Source organism: Scyliorhinus canicula, chromosome 7 (assembly GCF_902713615.1).
Source record: "Scyliorhinus canicula chromosome 7, sScyCan1.1, whole genome shotgun sequence".
Classification (NCBI taxonomy): domain Eukaryota; kingdom Metazoa; phylum Chordata; class Chondrichthyes; order Carcharhiniformes; family Scyliorhinidae; genus Scyliorhinus; species Scyliorhinus canicula.
Genome location: NC_052152.1, coordinates 22,661,870 through 22,682,875, shown reverse-complemented (window position 1 = coordinate 22,682,875; position 21,006 = coordinate 22,661,870). Strand labels below are relative to the sequence as shown.

The window sequence follows — 21,006 nt, the reverse complement described above, 5'->3', positions numbered from 1 at the left end:
TGCACCTCCACCTTTCCCACGAGGACCGTGGCTTCCTCCTCCCTCACCGCCATCTCCTGCTGCAGCTCTCTTATCGACGCCTCTTGGATCGCCTGGGCCCCCATCAGCCTTGTGGTCGTCGCGTTCATGGACTCTAAGAGTTCCACTTTCAGCTCCGTAAAACACCGGAGGAGAGCGGCCTGCTGCTCCTCCGCCCATTTTCTCCAATCTTCTAGTGCACCACCGGCCGCCATTTTGGTCCTCTTCCCCCGCTTTTTTTGGGGAGCTGCTGCCGCTTTTTTTGTCGCCCCTCTCCGAGTACCGACCATAAAGTTGGTCTCACTCTCCTCAGGGAGCCTTCCCCCACCGGGATTCGTCTTTACAGTACCGTCGGGGCCCTCCAATCGGCCCTTAAACACCTTTGTCGCAGGAGCTGCCAAATGTGCGACTTAGCTGGTCATAGCCGCAACCGGAAGTCCCATTCTCACCATTCTCGAGACGAAACGTACAATGACTCAAATTATCCACACGGGACACTCGTGGAGCATAACAAGAAAAACAAAAGCCAAAAGAAGCACAGCAGAAACGAGAACAACAACAGCAAGAACAAAAGCAACATGAAGCGCGACAAGAACAACAAAAAATCGCAAGAAGCACTGCAGAAACAAGAACAACAACAGCACCAACAAAAACTACAACAACAATGACAAAACTACAAGAACAACAAAACCAACAAGAAGCATAACAAAGATAGCGACAACAACAAAGACAGAAACGACAAATACAGCAACAAGAATGGCAACGAAAACAACAAAGACAGGAACAAAGATAGCGACAACAACAAAGACAGAAACGACAAAAACAGCAACAAGAACGGCAACAAAAACAACAAAGACAGGAACAAAGATAGCGACAACAACAAAGACAGAAACGACAAAAACAGCAACAAGAACGGCAACGAAAACAACAAAAGACAGGAACGACAGAAACAACAGCAATGAAACAACGACTTGTACACAATGGTACAACTCTGCACATGAAGGACAATGCCACAGCACACTGCCAAACAATGACAAGACTACAAACATGCCATGGGATGACAACGAATCGCACATCTGCTCCAGAACAAGCAAGCACACCAGCATTCAAGGCGGATGAGATAATAAATCGATACCACAAGCACAGAAAAAAAGCCCATGTCAGTCAACATCAGTGGTTCGACCATGCAAAAAACCTCGATGACGCATTGGTTACTTAAAATAACAAGGAACACCAACAACATTCACAACGGAGTTGCAATATGAATATCACCACAACAACAACAAAAAGAAAAAAACTCTGAACAAATTCATCAAGTTTGGTCTCATAAATGTTTTTATTAAGATTGGACTCATAAATATAAATTGGCTTTGTAAAATATGCAATAGCACCATCACTTGTATAGATACACATATCATAAGTAACTGTTTTGTACAATTTTCTTTAACGATGTACAGAAAATATGTAAAGAGAAAAGGGGGGATGTGGTGATCATAGATTTGACTAGATGCAATACAACTGAGCAAACACTAGAGGGAGCACGGGAGAGCTATAAATACACCGGGACAGGAAGTGAGGACACACTTCACGGAAGGCAGAACTCGTAGCAGGACTCAGCCACACAAGCAGGCAGCATTTGAGGTAGCCGTAAGTTAAACTCTGAAGAGAGAACAAATTCACAATGAAGCATCTTCTCCACATTTGAGACTACGAGCTTTATTAAGACACTAGGAACAACACAGTACTGATTATATAATTAATCAATGATCAAAGCATAGCATCTAGGTTTAAATCAATGTCCGCAAAGTACTGTTCAATACAAGCTTTAAATATTTATTACAAGCTTAAAGCAAGAGCAAAGCAAAACAAAAATAAAACAATTACAAAAATTAGTAGCTGCAAACTTTACAATAGCTCGAGAAAAGTGAGTCCTACGCATGTCTGAAGAAAACGGTACAGCACAAAACCCATGATATAAAGAACAAATGGTGGGTATAAGGGGTCTGGGAAATCCAACAACCTATGTAACTAATGACATGCATGACTTACAGTGCTGTGGGAATGTGTCCCATTCAGTCGAGGGGCAAATTCATTGTGTGCCAAACATGGAGGAGATTTGATCAAGGTTAAGGAGGTAGTCAGTGATCACTGGGGAGAACATTTTGAAGAACTCTTCAACCAAGACTTTTTCTTCAACTTCAATTCTCTCAATTGGATTTGTCAATATAAAATAACAGATAATGCTGGAAAACCTGAGCAGGACTGGCGGCATCTGTCAATTTTTGGGCTGGAGGAACGTTTGCTCGTCGGTAATGGGACCCTTGCTTTTTCTGATATATTAATGATCTAGGTGCAGGGGATAATTAAGTTTGCAGATGATGCAAAACTTAGTGTTGCAAACTGTGAAGAGAACAGTGTAGAAATTCAAAAGAAAGTAGACCAGTTGGTGGAGTGGGCAGATAGGTGGCCGATGAGGCTCAACGCGGAGGAGTGTGAGGTAATGCATTTTGTTAGAAGAGACCATATAAAATAAGGATCAAAATTCTTAAAGGGGTGCAGGAGCAGAGGGACCTGGGTGTATATTTGCATAGATCACTGACCGTAGCAGGACAGGTGCAGACAGCAGTTCATAAAGCATGCAGTATCCAGGGCTTTATCAGTAGGGGCAAAAGAATTCAAGTGAAAGGAGGTTATGCTGAATTTGTTCAAGACCTCAGCTAGGAAGGATGTGAATGCATAGGAGAGGGTGTAGAACAGGTTTACAAGAATGGTTCCAGGCATGAGAAACTCCAGTTATGAAAATAGATTGGAGAGGATGGGGTTGTTCTCCTTGGAGAGAAGAAGGCTGCGAGGAGGTCTGATGGAGATTTTCAAAATCATCAGTGGTTCAACCCTCTTGAAAGGATCAAGAATGAGAGAGCGTAGATTTGAAGTGATTTGATAAAAGAAGCAAATGTGATGCCTGATGGAACATTTTAACACAACCATTTGGTTTGGGTTAGGACTGCACTCCCTGGAAGTGTGATGAAGGCAGGTTTAATCGAGGTGTTCAAGAGGACATTAGATTATTCCTTGAATAGATATGGGGAAAAGGCAGGGGAATGGGACTTTTGGAGACCTAGTGCACACATGTTGGGCCACGTGACCTGGTGGGCCACATGGCCTTCTGTGCCACGACTCTTCTGTGATGTGGTGGATGAAAGGCAGGTGGACCAAGGGTACTGACGACTACAGCTGTGTTCTGGGTGGGAAGGTAGTAGTAAAATATTAGAGGTCTGACAATTAAAATTACCATGACCTCATTCTGCCAAAGGTGAGTGGAAATTAACACAAACTAGTGAGTTCCTATTGGCAATTCGAATCCACCCAAACCTTCTCTCCACTTTATTTTCATAAAAACGTTTCATAAAAAGCAGCATATCCCTTATTTCAACCGTTTCAGAGACTTGACATTTTCACTGTCACCAATTGTCACTTTTCCTGCCCTCGATATTGCTTTATTGAAGACATCCAACTAAAATTTTCACTATGGCTCATGCATTGTTTGTCAACTCATCCAGTACAAGAATTCATATGTAAAGAGTGCAATAATAGTATTAAATTTCTTAATTTTAAACATTAGCATTTGGGTTATGCTAAGATTGGCCCTTTCATGACTGGAATTTATGTTCGAATGAAACCTGGATTGAATGGAGAAAAGTCTCCACCAGCAATGTGGATCTGCTGCAAATGATATGGGGTGTCTCAATGCAGTTGTCGCTGACTATGGTTTCACAGCACAGAATTGTTCTCAATTGGCAGCGTCACTTGCTTTGAAAATGGCTGCTATAAGAAAATGATCCAAGAGGGATATTTGAAGGCTGGAGGTCCTGACGCACATTCCAGGAACAGAGCGATAAAGCCCAGGATTTATTTGGGGCTGACAGATTATGCCAAAAGTGCATTTTTTTCCAATAAGAAAGTGTTCTTATCCTTCATCTTGATAAATAAATCACAATTTAAAAGACACACTGTTGAATATTTTGATATTCACCTTTTGTATTTTTTATACTTTCCTTCCATACCACTTCCCGACACTGCACGATTCTCTGACTATCCAGATCTCAGCTGTTTTCATCCCAGTCTCAGTTTAGGTGGCTTTTCATCATTTTAGCATTTTTTATGTAAATGGGGCTGCTGAGATGAAACATTCAAAATGCAGGGAATTGGCTGGACTAATGAAATTAGTTAAAGTACTTTATTTGGTAATTTATCATATTGAAATGACTCCAAGCACGTGATATATTACATTTCAGTGATTATTACGTGGACATCAATGTCCCACATAACACACACCATTTTTGGTTGTGACAGAATATTAGGTGAACGCCAATAGATGCACACTTTTCTTCGAAAAAATGCTAGCAGACCTGCTGAATTTTTCCGGCATCCTCTTCTAGTTAGCAGAACACTAATTTTTTGATACTGACTTGGGACATTTACCCATGTTATCAGAACGGACAAAAGGGGCCTTGGTTTAGCATTAAAAACAAATTTGTATTTATATTGTGTCTTTATGTAGTAAATTGACCCAGTTTGCTTTGCACGAGTGTTGTCATATAAAATTTGACACAAATCCACATAAAGGGGGTATTGGGACAGTCGGCCAAAAGCAAAGATATAGGCTTTACAGAGTGTCTGCGAAGCAGGTAGAGAAGTAGGGAGATGTCGGAAGGGAATTCCGAAGCTTGGGGGCCCAGAACGCTGAAGTGCTGCCACCAATGATGAAACAATAAAAATCGGGGTTTCGAACTGGAGGAGCGCAGAAATATTTGAGGGTTGTGGACATGGAATAATTGTAAATATTATAAACACAGCATATGGTGGAGAACTTTATACAATATTCAACTAAGCCAAGTTGGCGCAACAAATTCTGTACACATTTTCTTCTCCACGTAGTACATTGTTAACCAAAATGAAAGATTACTGGTGATTTAACGATTAACGTGTTACTTTTCAACGGTATTTCATTTTTGTACTTTCAAACACATTGTATTTAATTACAGGAACAAAGACTGTGTTGATTTTTTCGAGATATTGAATACAATGGAGAACTGTTCACTGGACTCTCAAGAAGATGATGAGGTACTGAAGCTAATCAAAAAGCTTACCAGGAGGGCAACACGGTGTCAGTGGTTAGCACTGCTGCCTCATGCACCAAAGTCCCAGGTTCGATTCCGGCTCTGAATCACTGTCCGTGTGGAGTTTGAACATTCTCCCTGTGTTTGCATGGGCTTCGCCCCCGCAACCCAGTGATGTGCAGGGGAGGTGGATTGGCCACGTTAAATTTCCCCTTAATTGGAAAAATGAATTAGATACTCTAAATTTATTTTTTAAAAAGGCTTACCAGTAAATGGTGATACTGTTTGCTTAACTGATTTATTTTATTCTGTAAACATAGAATTTTACAATATTCAGTTATTTTGTGAATAACTTATTATACTTCAACCTATATGTCATCTGATTTTAGGAAGATGATGAGGCAATGAATGCTGTTGTTGCAGGAACATCTACTGCTAGAAGAGTGAGTAGCATAAATGTACCACTGGCAAAAATATTGTATGGTTATTGACCTAGCCCTAAGTTTGGTGCATTTAGCTTCCACAATGCATACCTGTTGATATTCCCACTTCAACATAGTACTGTCCTGACCTCACAGTGCACAGAACCTGCTGTTTTTCATTGTGCCAGTAGTTGGTGCTCTATGCTAACAATATTCTAATTTATTTTTGGACACAAACAAGAAAAAGGAAAAAACTTGCAAACATTAATGATTGACATTGTGCACAATCCATGTTGCTAAATGTCATTAGATAACTATGAACGAAACAGGGAAAATGGGAGTACTAACTTGCAAAAAACAAGTGTACATTTTATAGGTCTTAATTTTTTTGCAGTTCTCTTGACTCTTTGTAATTTAAGGAAGATCTCTCTCCAGTTCTCAAGAGTTGTGGTATTGAAATGACTTTGCCAGTTAAATAGACATGTTACTTTAAGACATAGATGGATAAGTTTTTGATTAATAAGGGGATCAGGGATTATGGGGAGAAAGCATGAGAATGGGGATGAGAAGCATATCGGCCATGATTGAATGGCGGAGCAGACTGGATGGTCCAAATGGCCCAATTCAGCTCCTATGTCTAATGGTCTTTTGGCCTAATGTTCGACTGGAGACTAATTTGTGGTTCACTAACTAAATTCCTTGATTCCTGAGTCCTAATGAGCTCCCCTCAGTAAAGAAATGTTTTTCTTCCTAAACTTTGAAACGTTTGCTGTTTCCAAATGGTGTCAATTGAATGCATCGGTAATGGCTCTGGAATACTGAGACTGTTGTATGATCCATCTGCATCATAGCTTATTAACAATTTTCTTTATGAATAATGTCAGTTCTGTATTCATTTGTAATATATTTTAATCCTTCTAGTTGCTATTCGTCTGAACATCTGTCTTTAAAAATTGAGTCTTGGCACAAGATATTGCTGTATTGATTATTTAGTATTGCTGTTAGTGACTTGTAATACATGTTTTTACAATGCAAACTCATCGATTTTGTTCTATTTTTCTATTTTGTTCCTGTATGAAGAACCATGTAAGGCACCAATTGGGACGGAACTTGAGCTATGATGTCAGCATATGGAAAACTCAGTGTAAAGAACTGTTGGAGATCCTGTTTCAGTGTGAAGATTCTGAACCTTTCAGGCAGCCTGTGGACCTTGCTGAATACCCAGTAGGTTAATTCGGACTATTTTCTTGAAAACTAATTGAAGCCTTATCATTCCATATCATGGTTAATATAGTCAGTGTCTCGAGCCAAGTTTGTTTTAAGGAGGAAAATTATGTCAGGAAAACATTGTATTAATGTATCACCTCTGGTAAGCAAGTGCCGAACTTGTAACCCAAGGGGTAATATGTTTAGGTACCAGGAAAGCCTGACATTCTGACTTGTTCTATCTCCGTGAAACTCTTTAGAATTACTGTGCCTGCAGTGTTTTGATTCTTTTCCTGTGAGGCCAGAGTACTTTTAAACATTTATTGCGTATAAATAATACAAGACAGCATCTAGCAATAGTAAAATAGCTGCACAAAGTTCATAAGCTATTCACTTGCATCCATAAATTAATTCTTGGAATTTAAATATATTCTGAAGCTCTTATTACTTGACTGACTTGTCAACTTTGGTTAAGAATTGCACACGTTTCTTTGGATTTGAAATTAGTTTCTCTGCACCCCTTTCAGCTGAAGGTAATGATTAGTCAGCTACATATGTAGTATTTCTCAACTTTCCTAATGAGGATAACAAAAATAAAATATATGGAAAAACTAGAAAACTGATTTAAGGAGAAGGGAATGCAAAGTTATTCTGTTAGCAATCATGGAACCAGCTGCAGGAAATCTCCGTGAGCTTGACGTGATTTGAACACGCAACCTTCTGATATGGACGCGCTACATTGCGCAACATGCCCAAGATCTGTTAGTAATCATAACAGAAAAAATAGGTTAGTGTTCCCCACTGAAAGGTTCTTTAGAAGCAGTAAATATGCATTTTCTCATGCTTGAAATTCTCATTTTAAAAAGTTTCTAAACTGAACATAATAAAATTTAATTTACAGTGAGATTTGTTTTGAAAAGGTGTTTTGGAAAAACATTTTAAGCATCAAGTTTTGGAAGCATTGTAATTTTGAATTATTTTGCTACACATGGCTACTGGATATGGGAAGATTTTTTTTCTGCTGATCAGCCAGACATGTTATTGCACAATATCTAAACATTAAAAAAATATATATTTTAGACATCCGGTGGCGGCTATGAGGGAGTAAGTTGCACATTTGGTGGCTCTCGCTCCGGTCAGACTTTAAGACCTTTTTCCCCAACTTTTTTGAACTTTTGAGCGCTGGAGTGAAAAACAATAGCACTCTAGATCTGAATCCATACAGAGTTGTATGGACTTAAGGAGCAGAAGGGAGCGAAAACAGGCGAAGAAGGGGCTGAACAAAGGTGGTGTAGAAGCTGAAGTGGGAGAAAAGATGGCCGATGAACCGACCACGGAAAGGACGGTCCAGACAGCACTGGACAACATGCTGCAGGTCATGAAAGGAGCTTCGCAGCACTGAAGCCGGATAATTTGGAACCGCTTCAGAAAGCAGTGGAGTGACTTGACCAGAGGCTGGATGCTCAGGATAAGAAGGTCCAGGCACTGGAGAAGACAATGGAAAAGCAGGCGGATTTCCAAACGGTAGCGAACGTGGAAATTGGTAAGTTGAAGGAGCAGCAATCAAGGCTGATGGACAAGCTGGAGGACCTGGAAAGCAGGTCTCGCTGGCAGAATCTGAGAATCATTCGGCTCCCGGAGGGGGCCGAGAGAGTGTATATCACGGCATATGTGGCAGACATGCTGCAGAAGCTGGTGGGGAAGGGGAATGATTTCTTCCCGCGTCCTTTGGAGCTGGACATGGCACACAGTGCAGGTGAGGCAGCTGCGAGGGCGAGGTGCGGGGGGGGGGCGCGATTGTGGTCAGGTTCCATAGGTTCGTGGACAAGGAGCGGGTTCTACAGTGGGCCAAGAGCACGAAGAGCTACTCATGGAACAACAGTGTCCTGCGCATCTACCAGGATCTGAGCCAGGAGGTGTCCAGAAGGAGGGCAGCCTATAGACAAATTAAAGAAATCCTGTTTAAAAAGGTCAAGTTCGGGCTACTTTTCCCGGTGCGGCTTTGGGTCACATACCGGGAACAGCAACATAATTTTGACGACCCGGAGGAAGCGATGGACTTCGCTAAGGGGCATGGACTGGTGCCGAACTGAGGACCCATGGACTCGAGTTAGAGTGTATTAAAGGATGTTTGCATTTTTTCGCAGATTACCCTTCGTGTTAGCGCTGTCGTTCGGCATGCTCTTTTACTTAAAATTGAGGGTGTTTTTGTGTTTGTTTGCCTGTTTGAAAGTTTTAAAGTTAAAGCCAAAGTTATAGTTAAAGTTTAAGTTGTTGGGTGCTGGGGAGCTGTTCGGGTTCTTTTTGCTTTTTTTTTTCTGCGTGTGTTGGGAGGGGGGTGGGTGGTATCACCCACCTCATTACACAGTTTGAATTGCACTATTGTGAGGGCGAACTTTGTTCTTTTTTTGTTTTCTCTCTGTTTCGGTCCCAGAGCGATTGCTCGAACAGGGCTGTTCTGGGGAGGTGGTGTTGATGGGCGGGGGGACAATAGGTGTGAGACATGGTGGCGGCGGAGTTGAGAGCCACCAGGCTAGCTGCTTTGAGCTAGTCAACGGGAGCGAGGCGGGTGGTGTGTATACAGCCAGTATATAGCAGGGGTTAGGTTACAAGGGGTTGTTGCTTGGGGGGTGGGGGGGGAGATGATCTGCTGACGAGGGAGGGAACTGAACCAGGTAACAGGGAAGGGGTCGGGGGTGAGAGCTGCCAAGAGGCGGACCAGGGGAGGCACAGCACATGGGCAGGGGGTGGGCCCAAGAAGGGGGATGGCTGATCGGCGTCGGGGGGTGGGGGCAGGGTGCCCTCCAATCAGGCTGATCACCTGGAATGTTAGAGGATTAAACGGGCCGGTCAAGGGGGCACGTGTGTTCGCGCACTCACGGGCTCTGAAGGCGGATGTAATGTTGCTGCAGGAGACGCATTTGAAAGTGGCAGACCAGATTAGATTACGGAAGGGCTGGGTTAGCCAGGTCTTCCATTCGGGGCTTGACGCTAAGACCAGAGGGGTCGCGATCATGATAAACAAACGGGTTACATTTGAGGCGGACAGCACAGTTGCGGATGGGGGTGGTAGATTTCTCATGGTCCAGGGCAAGCTCGAGGGGGTGAAGGTGGTCCTAGTGAATGTTTATGCTCCAAACTGGGATGATGTAGATTTCATCAAAAGGCTGCTGGGGACAATCCCCGACTTGGATTCGCACAAGTTGATTATGGGTGGGGACTTTAATATAGCCCTCGATCCCGACCTGGACCGGTTGTGCTCCAGAACGGGCAGGGTCCCGGCAATGGCAAGAGAACTGAGAGGGTTAATGGAACAAATGGGGGGGGTACACCCCTGGAGAATCAGCCGGCCGACGGGAGTTCTCGTTCTATTCACATGTTCACAAGGTTTATTCTCGTATTGACTTTGTTGTTATGAGTAGGGACTTTTTGGAGGGAGGGGGTGAGGGATACAGAATACTCGGCGATCACCATTTCGGACCATGCTCCACATTGGGTCGACCTGCTCGTCTGCAAAGATTTTATCAGCACCCCACAATGGAGGTTAGAGGTGGGATTGTTGACAGAGGAGAGGGTGCGTGAGAGAGTGGGGAAATGCATGCAGGACTACCTGCAGGTTAACGATACAGGGGAAGTCTCAGCAGCGGTGCTCTGGGAGGCGCTGAAGGCAGTGGTGAGAGGGGAACTGATCACAATCTGAGCCCATAGGGACAGAACGGATAGGGCAGAGATGGACAGACTGGTGCAGGAGATGATACAGACGGATAGGGAATATGCGGAGTCCCCGAGGGCAGAGCTACTTAGGGAACGACGGAGACTGCAGGCAGAGTTGGGGGCGCTATCCACTGGGAAGGCCGTAGAGCAGCTCAAAGGCCAGGGGCGTGGTGTATGAGTATGAGGAGAAAGCCAGCAGAATATTTGCACAGCAACTTAGGAAGAGGGAGGCGGCCAGGGAAATAGGGACGGTAGTGGACGGGGCAGGGAATCGGGTGGGAGACCCGGCAGGATTGAACAGGGTATTCAGGGACTTTTACAGTAAGCTGTATACCTCGGAACCCCCCACTGGGCCGGAGGGGATGAGGCTCTTCCTAGATGGGCTGACTTTCCCAAAGGTGGGCAGGGGATGGTAAAGGGGCTGGGGACCCCGATTAGAGCTGAAGAAGTAATGGGGGGCCTGAAGGTCATGCAGTAGGGTAAAGCCCCGGGGCCAGACGGGTATCCAGTGGAGTTCTACAAAAAGTTTGTGGGTATACTGGGGCCGGTGCTGGTTAGGGTGTTTAACGCGGCGAGGGACAATGGGGTGCTACCCCCGACGATGCCGCAAGCCACTATCTCGCTGATATTAAAACAGGATAAGGATCCGCAAGTTTGAGTCCTATAGGCCAATCTCCCTGATTAATGTGGACGCTAAACTGCTGGCCAAGATCCTGGCATCCAGAATCGAAGACTGCGTACTGGATGTGATGTGGAGGACCAAACGGGGTTTGTTCAGGGCAGGCAGCTGGTAGACAATCTAAGAAGGCTACTCAATGTGATTATGATGCCCCCGGAGGGCAGAGAGGTGGAGGTAGTGGTGGCAATGGATGCCGAAAAGGCTTTTGACCGGGTGGAGTGGGACTATTTATGGGAGATGCTGGGACAGTTTGGGTTTGGAGAAGGCTTTGTGGACTGGGTTAAACTGCTATATCAGGCCCCGGAGGCTAGTGTAAGGACGAACAGGACGACATCTGAGTATTTTAGACTACACCGCGGGACAAGACAGGGATGCCCCCTCTCTCCACTGCTGTTGGCGTTGGCCATAGAACCGCTGGCAATTGCTCTGAGAGCGGCAAGGGGATGGAAGGGAATGGTCAGGGGGGGATAGAACACATGGTCTCTCTATACGCGGATGACCTGCTTTTGTATGTGTCAGATCCAGCGGCAGGGATGGACGGGATTATGGAAATCCTAGGGGAATTTGTCTGGTTTTCGGGCTACAAGTTGAACATGGCAAAAAGCGAGATGTTTGTGGTGCAGGCGAGGGGTTAGGAGAATAGGCTGAGGGAGCTACCATGTAGGCTGGTTGGGGAAAGTTTTAGGTATTTAGGGATACAATGGCACGTGATTGGGGTAAGATGCACAAGTTGAACTTGTCTAGGCTGGTGGAGCAAATGAGGGGCAAGTTTCGGAGGTGGGATGCACTCCCGCTGTCACTAGCGGGGAGAGTACAGACGGTGAAGATGACGATCCTCCCGAGATTCCTGTTTATTTTTCAGTGTCTCCCTATTTTCATTCCACGGTCCTTTAAAAGAATCAATAAAATCATCCTGGGATTTGTTTGGGCGGGGAAGTCCCCGCGGGTAAAGAGGGGGATGCTGGAACGGAACCATAGCAAGGGGGGACTGGCGTTGCCGAACCTCAGCAACTACTACTGGGTGGCTAACATAGCCATGATAAGGAAATGGATGGTGGGTACGGGGTTGGTTTGGGAGCGGGTGGAGGTTGCTTCGTGCAGGGGCACCAGCTTGGCAGCCCGGGTCACGACTCCCCTGCCGCTCTCGCCGGCCAGGTACTCCACCAGCCCTATAGTGGTGGCGGCTCTGCGGATTTGGGGCCAATGGAGGAAGCATGCAGGGGAAGTTGGTCTGATCCCCAATATGTGACCACCACCGATTTGCCCCGGGGAAGATGGATGGCGGGTTTCGAGCGTGGCGGAGGGCGGGGGTGGGAAGGATGGGTGACTTGTTCCTGGAAGGGAGCTTCGCGAACATATGGTCGCTGGAGGAGAAGTTCGGGCTGGTGAGGGGGATTGACTTTCGGTACTTGCAGGTTCAGGATTTCGTACGTAGACAGGTCCCGTCCTTTCCACGCCTTCCACCAAGGGGGATCCAGGACAGGGTAGTTTCCAGGGGTGAGGTAGGAGAGGGGAGAGTCTCGGATATTTATAAGGAGCTTATGGGAGCGGAGGACACGGGGACCGAGGAACTGAAACTCAAGTGGGAGGAGGAGCTTGGTGGGGATTTGGAGGGAGGCGTATGGGCAGACGCTCTGAGGAGGGTAAATGCAACCGCAACATGTGCCAGGCTCGGCCTGATTCAGTTCAAGGTGGTTCACCATCATGTGGGCCCGGATGAGCAAATTCTTTGGGCTGGAGGACAAGTGTGCTAGATGTGGGGGAGGACCAGCGAACCATGTCCACATGTTCTGAGCGTGTCCAAAACTCAGGGGATACTGGCAGGGATTTGTGGACGTCATATTCCGGGCACTGAAAACAAGGAGGAACAGATTGGGCAGCAGATCTTGGAAAGGTGCAGAAGTAACAAAGTTCTTGTCATGGGTGACTTCAACTTCCCTAATATTGGCTGAAACCTCCTTCGTGTAAATAGCTTGGATGGAGCAGATTTTGTCCGGTGTCTAGGAAGGACACCACCCACCAGGTACGCGGTACATACTCGTGCGACTCGGCCAATGTTGTCTACCTCATACGCTGCAGGAAAGGATGTCCCGAAGTGTGGTACATTGGCGAGACCATGCAGACGCTGCGACAACGAATGAACGGGCATCGCGCGACAATCACCAGGCAGGAATGTTCCCTTCCAGTCGGGGAACACTTCAGCAGTCAAGGGCATTCAGCCTCTGATCTCCGGGTAAGCGTTCTCCAAGGCGGCCTTCAGGATACACGACAACGCAGAATTGCCGAGCAGAAACTTGTAGCCAAGTTCCCGCACGCATGAGTGCGACCTCAACCGGGATCTTGGATTCATGTCGCATTACATTCACCCCCCACGATCTGGCCTGGACTTGCAAAATCCTACCAACAGTCCTGGCTTGAGACAATTCACACCTCTATAATCTGGGATTATCCCTATCTCTGGATTTGTAAAGATTTGATTGCCCGCAAATGCTCGCATTCCAAGCATTGTCTGGCATCTTTGACTTTGTCTATATATATGTTTCTGGAACATATCTCTTCATTCACCTGAGGAAGGAGCAGAGCTCCGAAAGCTCTTGTTTGAAACAAACCTGTTGGACTTTAACCTGGTGTTGTAAGACTTCTTACTGTGCTCACCCCAGTCCAACGCCGGCATCTCCACATCATGGCTACCGTACATAAGGAAGGAAGGAGAGACTGCAGAATATAATGTTACAGTTATAGCAAGGTGTAGAGAAAAGATCAACTTAATACGAGGTAGGTCCATTCAAAAGTCTAATGGCAGTAGGGAAGAAGCTGTTCTTGAGTCGATTGGTATGTGGCCCCTTAACTTTGGTAATTCTTTCCTGACGGAAGGAGGTGGAAGAGAGTATGTCCGGGGTGCGTGGAGTCCTTAATTATGCTGGCTGCCTTTCTGAGGCAGCGGGAATTATAGATAGAGTCAATGGATGGGAGGCTGGTTTGCATGATGGACTGGGCTACATTCACGACCGTTTGTAGTTTCCAGCGGTCTTGGGTAGAGCAGGCTCAATACCAAGCTGTGATACAACCAGAAAGAATGCTTTCTATAGTGCATCTGTAGAAGTTGGTGAGGGTCGTAGCTGACATGCTAAATTTCCTCACTCTGCTGAGAAAGTAGGATCGTTGGTGGGCTTTCTTAACTATAATGTTGGCATGGGTGGACCAGGACAGGCTGTTGGTGATCTGTACACCTAAAAACCTGAAGCTCTCTACCCTTTCTACTTCGTTCCCATTAATGTAGACAGGGGCATGTTCTCCACTACGCTTCCTAAAGTCGATGACAATCTCCTTTGTTTTGTTGACATTGAGGGAGAGATTATTGTCGTCGTACCAGTTCACCAGATTCTCGATCACATTCCTATACTCTGTCTCGTCATTGTTTGAAATCCGACCCACTATGGTGGTGTCATCAGCAAATTTGAAAATCGAGTTGTCCAGCTGAGACAAGGAAGTAATGGTAAGGTGAAGGAGCCTTGGACAAGAGAAGTGGAGCTTCTAGTTGAGAGGAAGAAGGAAGCTTACTTAAGGTTGAGGAAGCAAGAATCTGGCACTGCTATATAGGGGGTTACAAGGTAGCCAGGAAATAACTCAAAAATGGACTTGGGAGAGCTAGAAGGGAGCATGAAAAAGCCCTGGCAGCAAGGATTAGGGAAAACCCCAAAGTGTTCTACACTTATGTGAGGAAAAAGAGGATGATCAATGTGAGAAATAAGAGGATGATCAATGTGAGAGTAGGGCTGATCAGGGATAGTGGAGGGAACTTGTGCCTAGAGTCTGGGAGGTAGGGGGAGGCCCTAAATGAATATTTTGCTTCAGTGTTCACTAGAGAGAGGGACCTTGTTGCTCGTGAGAACAGCGTGAACCAGGTTAACATGTTCGAACAGGTTGATATTAAGAAGGAGTATGTGCTGGAAATTTTGAAAAAGCATCCGGATAGATAAGTCCCCTGGGCCAGACGAGATATACCCAAGGTTACTACGGGAAATGAGGGAGGAGATTGCTGCGCCGTTGCCGATGATCTTTACTCCACTGGAGTAGTACCAGATGATTGGAGGGAGGCGAATGTTGTTCCCCTGCTGAAGAAAGGGAATAGGGAAATCCCTTGGAATTACAGACCAGTCAGTCTTGCATCTGTGGTGAGCAAAATACTGGAAAGGATACGGAGAGATAGGATTCATGATTATTTAGAAAAACATAGTTCGATTAAAGATAGTCAGCATGGCTTTGTGAGGGGCAGGTCATGCCTCACAAACCTCGTTGAATTCTTCGAGGATGTGACGAGACACATTGATGTAGGTCTGACAGTGGATGTGGTGTATATAGATTTCAGTAAGGCATTTGATAAGATTTCCCATGGTAGGCTCATTCAGAAAATTAGGGGGCATGGGATACTGGGAAATTTGGCTGTCCGGATACAGAATTGGCTGACCGAAAGAAGGTGCCGAGTGACCGTACTTGGAACTACGAAGGTAAATGCTACGATCTCGGGTTTTATACGGGCCGGGAGAGCCCAGAGGCTGAAGAAGGCGCAAGGAGGGAGGCTTGGCCCTTCCAAACTTTCTTAATTACTCCTGGGCGGCTAATGTATCGATGGTTAGGAAATGTGTAGTGAGGGAGGGGTCGGTGTGGGTGCGAGTGGAGGCGTCATCTTGCAAGGGCATGAGTCTGAAGGCTTTGTTAACGGCACCTCTGCCGTTCTTGCCGGCTCGGTACTCCACAAGCCCAGTGGTAGAGGCAACCCTGATAGTGTGGGGCAATGGAGGCAGCACATGAGACTGGAGAGGCCGTTGGTGTGGTCACCGATCTGTGACAATCACTGGTTCGCTCCGGAGGAGCTGGACGTGGGTTTCAGGTGGTGGCAGCAGGCAGGGATTGAGAGATTTGGGGATCTCTTCATTGAGGAGAGTTTCCCGAGCTTGAGTTTCCGGGTGTGACCGGGTTTTGGTACCTGCAGGTGCAGGATTTCGTTCGGAGGCAGGTCCCGAGCTTCCCTCGCCTCCCACTAAGGGGACTACAGGATAAGGTGTTGTCTAAAACGGGGGTTGGGGAGGGTCTTTGAGATATACAAGGAACTGATGGAGTGCGAAGAGGTTCCAATTGGAGCTGTGAAGAATAAGTGGGAGGAGAGTTGGCGGTCGGGTTATGGGCGAAGGACCTGAGGAGAGTCAATGTAGCCTTGTCGTGTGCCAGGCTTAGCCTGATCCAGTTCAAGGTGGTCCACAGGGCTAATGTGACTGTGGCCCGGATGAGTAGGTTTTTTGAGGAGCTGGAGGACAGGTGTGGGGGAAGTCCTGCGAACCACATACATATGTTTTGGGCCTGTCCGAGGCTGAGGGGATTCTGGCAGGGATTTTCAGATGTCATGTCGGAGATCCTGGAATGGACGGTGACTCCGAGTCCAGAGATAGCAATATTTGGAGTATCGGTAGATCCAGGAGCCCAGGGGGGGACGAAGAGGGGCCAACATTTTGGCCTTTGCCTTCCTGGTGGCCCGGAGACTGATTTTGCTGGGATTGAGGGACTCCGAGCCCCCAAAGGCAGGGGTTTGGGTCAGTGACATGGCAGGGTTTCTTAGGCTGGAGAAAATTAAGTTTGCCTTGAGGGGTTCACTACAGGGGTTCGTTTGGAGGTGGCAGCCGTTCATCGACTTCTTCAAGGAAAATTGACCATCGGCAGTGGGTGGGGGGAGAGAGAAAGAGGAGGCATGGAAGTGACGAATAAGGGTCGGGAATCTAATGTATGGATAGTTAGAGTTTAGGGTTGGGGGGAGTTGGGTGTGCTGTTTTTGGAGTCTTTGTGTGTTGGATCTCTCTGTTTAGAATGTTACAACTATAAAATATTTTCTAAAAAAAAAGCAGGGATTGATTTTAAGAGCCTCAAGATTTTGCTGCAGCTTTATAAAACCCTGGTTAGACCACACTTGGAATATTGTGTCCAGTTCTGGTTGCTTCATTATAGGAAGGATGTGGATGCTTTGGAGAGGGTGCAGAGGAGATTTACCAGGATTCTGCCTGGACCGGAGGGCATGTCTTATGAAGGGAGTTTGAGGGAGCTAGGGCTTTTCTCACTGGAGCGAAGAAGGCAAAGTAGGTGACTTGATAGAGGTGTACAAGGTGATGAGAGGAATGGATAGAGTGGATAACCAGAGACTTTTCCCCAGTGCGGAAATGGCTGTCATGAGGGGACATAATTTTAAAGTGATTGGAGGAAGGTATAAGGGAGATGTCAGAGGTAGGTTCTTTACACAGAGAGTGGTGGGTGTGTGGAATGCACTACCAGCAGAGGTGGTGGCGTCAGAGTCATTAGGGTCATTTAAACGACTCTTGGACAGGAACATGGACAGCAGTAAATTGAAGGGGTGTAGGTTAGGTTGATCTTAGATTAGGATAAATGGTCAGCACAACATCGTGGGCCGAAGGACCTATACTGTGTTGTGCTGTTGTATGTTCTCTTGTAACTCATCTAGGCTGGCGAACCTACTCTCCAAAATCATATCGCTAAATCTCTGCAGCCCTCCCTTCTCCCATGGATAAAAGATGAGTCTAAACCAAGCTGCACAAACCTACGCTTCCTACAAATCGTAGCCAGAAGAAACATGGAACCCAGCTTCTAATGCAGTCTATATTGACTGCAAGGTTGCGATCACCACCGGATTAGAAGAGAATCTTGCCGGGGAGAAAGGTAGTGACACTCTAACCAGAGCCCTCAAGATTAGACCCCTTGCACGATGGGCAGCATGGTAGAACAGTGGTTAGCACGGTTGCTTCACAATGCCAGCCAGAGTCCTGGGGTCGGTTCCCGGCTTGGGTCACTGTGGAGTCTGCACTGCACGTTCTCCCCGCGGGGACACCTGAAAAACTTCACTCTTAGATTCAACTTACACCCTGAAAAGGAGCCATACCTCCTCAGCAGCTTCATTGTCTTCCCAACATTGGAGACAGAGTCCGTAATATGTCGTAACAGATCATCCACATAGAAGAACACCCAATGCTCCCTCCCCTTGTATTCTATACTCCTCCACCCGGCAGACTACCTCAATGTAATGGCCAGTGGCTCAATTGCTAATGTGAACATCAATGGAGACAACAGGTACCCCTGTCTTGTATTCCAGCCCATTAGAAATAACCCAAACTCGGGGCATTAGTACGTACACGTGCGGAGGGGCCCATGTATAAAAGCTTAATCCACGGCACAATTTAGTTATAAAGAAGCCAAACCGCGCCAAAATTTCAGAGGTATCTCCACTCAACCCTGTCTTCTCCGCATCCCATCAAAATGATAACCTCTGGTTTGCTCTCTGAGGAGGGCAAGAACACATTTAACACCTCCTGATATTGGCAACTGCCAGCCCTTCACAAATCCAGTCTGCTCCTCTGAAATCATCTCTGGTAAACAGGGTTCTTACCTCACCATTTAATAACGCGACAGGCAGATGAGACTTGTTTGAACCCTGAATGATGTCGAGTTGACATAAAACCGGAGGCAAAGGGTGAGCCAAGGCCAAGACCAGTTCCTTCCTGGCTGGCCTGCAGTTCCCTGTAGGCCGCATCCACCGGCTGCTGCGCAAGGGCCACTATGCCGAGCGGGTGCGTGCCGACGGGCTGTTCTATCTGGCCACCGTGCTGGAATACCTGACCGTCGAGATCCTCGACCTGGCCGGAAACGCGACCCAGGACAACAAGAAGACCCCCGCCACCTGCAGCTCGTCATCCTTAATGACGAGGAGCTCAACAAGCTGCTGGGTGGGATAACCATTGCCCAGGGTGGTATCCTACCCAACATCCAGGTCGTGCTGCTGCCCAAGAAGACTGGGCACCCCAGCAAGCTTTACGCCTGAGCAAGCGGGGGAGGGAGTGACAGAAAAATATCCTTGTCCATCTTAAGGATCAAGGAAATCGATGCCTACGTCAGCATGGCGGCCACACCCTTCAAGATATATAGTCATTGAACATATTGAGCAAAAGCGGGATCAGCTGTCCAGTAAACTGTTTATAAAATTCAATGGCGAATCCATCAATTCCCGGCACCTTACCCATCTGCATTAGCCTAATCCAGGGGTGGGCAAACTACGGCCCGCGGGCCGCATGCGGCCCGCCAAAGGTATTTCTGCGGCCCACCAAGTCATTTAAAAAAAAAATAAAATTTTTTTTTAAATTTTTTTATTTAAAAAAAAAATAATTTTTTTTTAAGGTTAATGGGGGCGGGCTGTTGGGTTACTTACTGGTATAGGGTGGATACGTTGACTTGAGTAGGGTGATCATTGCACGGCACAACGTCGAGGGCCGAAGGGCCTGTTCTGTGCTGTACTGTTCTATGTTCTGTATGAGGCGCCCAGAATCATAACCGGGTGAAGTAATTATTTTACTTAATATACTATGCGGCCCTTTGTGAATTGTGAATTTCTGAATGTGGCCCTTGCACGGAAAAGTTTGCCCACCCCTGGCCTAATCCAACACATGATCTCTTCCAGCGCCTCTAACTTTTGCCTTTTCACCTGCTCTACCTCTGGGAAGGTCAATCCATCCAAATATTGTCTCATTGAATCCCCAACTTGAAACTGTGATTCACAAAACCCACGATAGAAAGCCTCAAACACCTCATTCACCTTCTCTGGGGCAGAAAGAATCCCGCCAACAGAGTCCCTGACCTGTATTATTTCCCAGGAAACTGCCTGCCGCCTCAGCTGGTGAACCAACAGATGGTTGCCTTCTTCCCATATTCACAAAGTATCCCTCGAGAGATGCAGCTGGGTCACCACTTTCCCTCGTGTCAACAATGCAAACTCCATTTGCAACTTTCTGTTTGCTAGTAATTCTGGAGTCGGTGCAATCGAGTACTTTCGCCACCCCTGATGGACTCCAGGACTTGTAACTCGCCCTATACAGGCTCGGATCGAAAACGCATTTAAAGTCTCCCCCCATGATTAGCCGATGAGAATCTAGTTCTGGGATAGATGGCAGCACTTTGTTAATAAAAGCTGTGTCATCCCAAATTAGTGTATACATGTTGACCAGCACCACTAGCGCACCCGCCTATTACATACCTCCCTCCTGGGTCCGCTAATATATTGTCCGCCAAGAAAACCATCCTCTTATTAATTAACACCGCGACCCTCCGTGCCCTGTTAATTAACACCGCGAACCCCCACAACCTACAATCCAAACGAGGGTGGTATACATGCCCCACCTATCCCTTCCGCAACCTCAATTGATCCTTAATTCTTAAATAGGTCATCTGTAAAAACTTCTCAAGTGGCCAAACACCCGGGTTCTCCCCTCACACTCCAGGCTATCCTAACATAGGATCAGCCACATCCGCCACGTGAGGCATTCCCGCAATGCCTCAACCTGCGCCAGCTCCAGGTCCACTCAAGGTGGCAGCAACACTTCCCCCATGAAGGAATCGTCGGCAGTTTCTTCCTTACTGTACAATTTTTGTTTAAAAAGATTCCATATGAAAAGATTCCAAGCTGCAGACATCCCCCCACACTCTTCTCCGCTCCTGTTAATTCGCTATACCACTAGCAGTGTGACCCCCACACAATGCAAACATCAAAGTCAACACAATAAATCAACGAACAACCCCCTCTTCAAACCAAACTTTAATACAGAACCCTAGAGGAAAAGGAAACAATACCCAGTCCCCCTCCCCCAAAAAACAATACTCAACAGCACAAAATATTATCCCCAACTCTGCCCCTTACAAACACCTGCCGACAAGCCCAAGCACGATCCTAAATCCGACCCCACATTTCAAAAATCCTCCACCAAATACAAGAACAGATGAACTTAGCTATACGCAAACAACA

The 21,006-nt window shown here is 46.5% G+C and overlaps 1 protein-coding gene across 3 annotated transcripts in view; it reads left to right on the top strand.

Moving 5' to 3' along the window:
* Nucleotides 1-21,006, top strand: part of LOC119968780 (bromodomain and WD repeat-containing protein 1-like) — a 232,603-nt gene that overhangs the window by 191,155 nt on the left and 20,442 nt on the right. For all 3 annotated transcript variants that reach the window (XM_038801511.1, XM_038801510.1, XM_038801509.1), the window contains exons 33-35: nucleotides 5,064-5,142; nucleotides 5,528-5,581; nucleotides 6,641-6,784. In XM_038801511.1, coding sequence (XP_038657439.1) covers nucleotides 5,064-5,142; nucleotides 5,528-5,581; nucleotides 6,641-6,784 — 277 coding nt within the window. The remainder of the gene's footprint in view (nucleotides 1-5,063; nucleotides 5,143-5,527; nucleotides 5,582-6,640; nucleotides 6,785-21,006) is intronic.